The sequence below is a fragment of the Sceloporus occidentalis genome, unplaced genomic scaffold (genome assembly GCF_023333645.1).
Source record: "Sceloporus occidentalis isolate IW3139 unplaced genomic scaffold, rSceOcc1.0.p SCAF_126, whole genome shotgun sequence".
Classification (NCBI taxonomy): domain Eukaryota; kingdom Metazoa; phylum Chordata; class Lepidosauria; order Squamata; family Phrynosomatidae; genus Sceloporus; species Sceloporus occidentalis.
In genome coordinates this window covers 180614-182500 of record NW_028317106.1, presented here as the reverse complement: position 1 = coordinate 182500, position 1887 = coordinate 180614, and the positions used below count along the sequence as shown (strand labels likewise).

At 54.1% G+C, this 1887-nt stretch overlaps 1 protein-coding gene across 1 annotated transcript in view; it reads right to left on the bottom strand.

Moving 5' to 3' along the window:
* The window catches only part of LOC149281876 (centrosomal protein of 95 kDa-like), a 7979-nt gene extending 6798 nt beyond the window's left edge, over window positions 1–1181 (bottom strand). Inside the window, exons 1-3 of the mRNA XM_089498802.1 lie at window positions 1163–1181; window positions 406–534; window positions 77–184 (exon numbers count right to left, since the gene is read on the bottom strand). Of these exons, the coding sequence (XP_089354928.1) occupies window positions 77–184; window positions 406–534; window positions 1163–1181 (256 nt within the window). The remainder of the gene's footprint in view (window positions 1–76; window positions 185–405; window positions 535–1162) is intronic.
* Between the last annotated feature and the right edge of the window lie 706 nt (window positions 1182–1887).

Below are 1887 nucleotides of genomic sequence, written 5' to 3'. Positions count from 1 at the left end.
CGTGGCAAACGGTATCCGGGTTACCGGCGGTGAATCACGCAATAAAGTAACACGCGGTAAGCGTGGCGCCGGTTACCTGTTATATGGGACAGACTGACTTGTAAATAGTCGAGCGCCAGAGAATCGATGACGGACTGGACGTTGTGCGCATCCCGCTCCTGACTCCGCGTGGCGGATATATAATCTGCGGGAACCGGAGGAGGGAATTAGTACCGTGGCAACGAGCCGGGGGCAGGCGCCACACATCTGCCACAATCTCCACCCACGATAAGCCCCCCCTGCCGGTTTCAGGGACGACTCCGGCCACAGCGGACCTGCCCAGAACGTGGCTATATTTCAGGAGACAAACCCCAGCCCGGTAACGGCGCGGCTGCCACGAGTGGCCCCACTTAACAGACATCTTACCTGGAACCTTCTCCCCTAAAATCGCTTCATATAGCGCGACGAAGACATGCGCGCCGCAGTCTGTCAGATCCCGGACCCGCAGGGCCACGTGGCATTTATCCAGAAGATTGTTGGCGATGTGAACCCAACCTGTAACCGACATTATAAACAGACTGTTACCATGGAAACACAACACACACTGCCATCAAGAACCACACAGAAAGGGTTAAATCTGCCCATGGCACCCATGCCGTGCCTGCGCACGGAGCTCTTTTTCCTGGAAAGGACCAGATGCTGGCACTGCTGCCACCGGATAGAATCTATAAACCGGTACCGGCAACCGACCCGGAGATCCGGATGCAAGAGCCACAGGGGGTGGTGGGATGGAATTACCGGAACAATCCCACCTCATACACCGCAGCAACGGAACGGAGGTCGCAGACTATCACACCCCGCAGAGAACTCACACACATTCTATACACTACTCCGTACTAGTGCCCCCCCCCCCCCCGGGGCAGAGCGAGGCTCCTGCGCACCCCACGGGGCAGAGGGAGGCCCCTGCGCACCCCACGGGGCAGAGGGAGGCTCCTGCGCACCCCACGGGGCAGAGGGAGGCTCCTGCGCACCCCACGGGGCAGAGGGAGGCTCCTGCGGACCCCCGGGTGACACAAGGACGGCACCGGGGACGTCCAATTCATAAATGGGAGGAATTGCCACTTGCGTAGACCTCCCACTGATACCCAGAGTGTTGCTCCAGTGCCCCCCGAGTCCCACTGACCTGTCTCCTCGGTGCCCATGTTGACGGATACGGAATATTATTCCCCCCTTGAACACTCCACAGCTCAGGGCATTTAAACTCCAATCCCTCCCTGATTGGCCAGAACTATTGCGGCCGTTACTTCCGGATATGACGTCACCGCAGTAGTCCCCTCACTAACAACGGGTAAATTCCCATCTCCCGCCTCTACCCCGGGTTAGTACATGAGGGGCAAAGGGAACATTTTGGAAGGGGGCGGAGGCTCGGGCGCAGGAGTCGCCCTACTCATCATGGAAAAGTCTCCATGCTGAAATCTGCGCATTGTGTCCTTCCGCCGCAATGTAGTCCCTCGGTGTTCTCACCTCGGCGCGCTGCCAGCAGACGCAAACATGGGCATGGGTGTGAACGGATGCGCCCTGTGATGTAATGGGGCGGAGCCTGAGCTTCTCAGAATGCCGGGCCTGTTCCTGAGAAATGTGTTGTAACGATGTTCCTGTTGTTATCCTTATCATGTGGCCTGCATATATCACATAATAATAATAAAATAATACTAATACGGCCTGTGTGTGTATATAACATAATAATGCTAATATAATAATAATATGGCCTGTGCATATAACACATAATAATAATACTAAAACAATAATATATAATAATAATACGGCCTGTGCATATATCACATAATACTAAAATAATACTAATACGGCCTGTGTGTGTGTGTGTATATAACATAATAATAATAATAA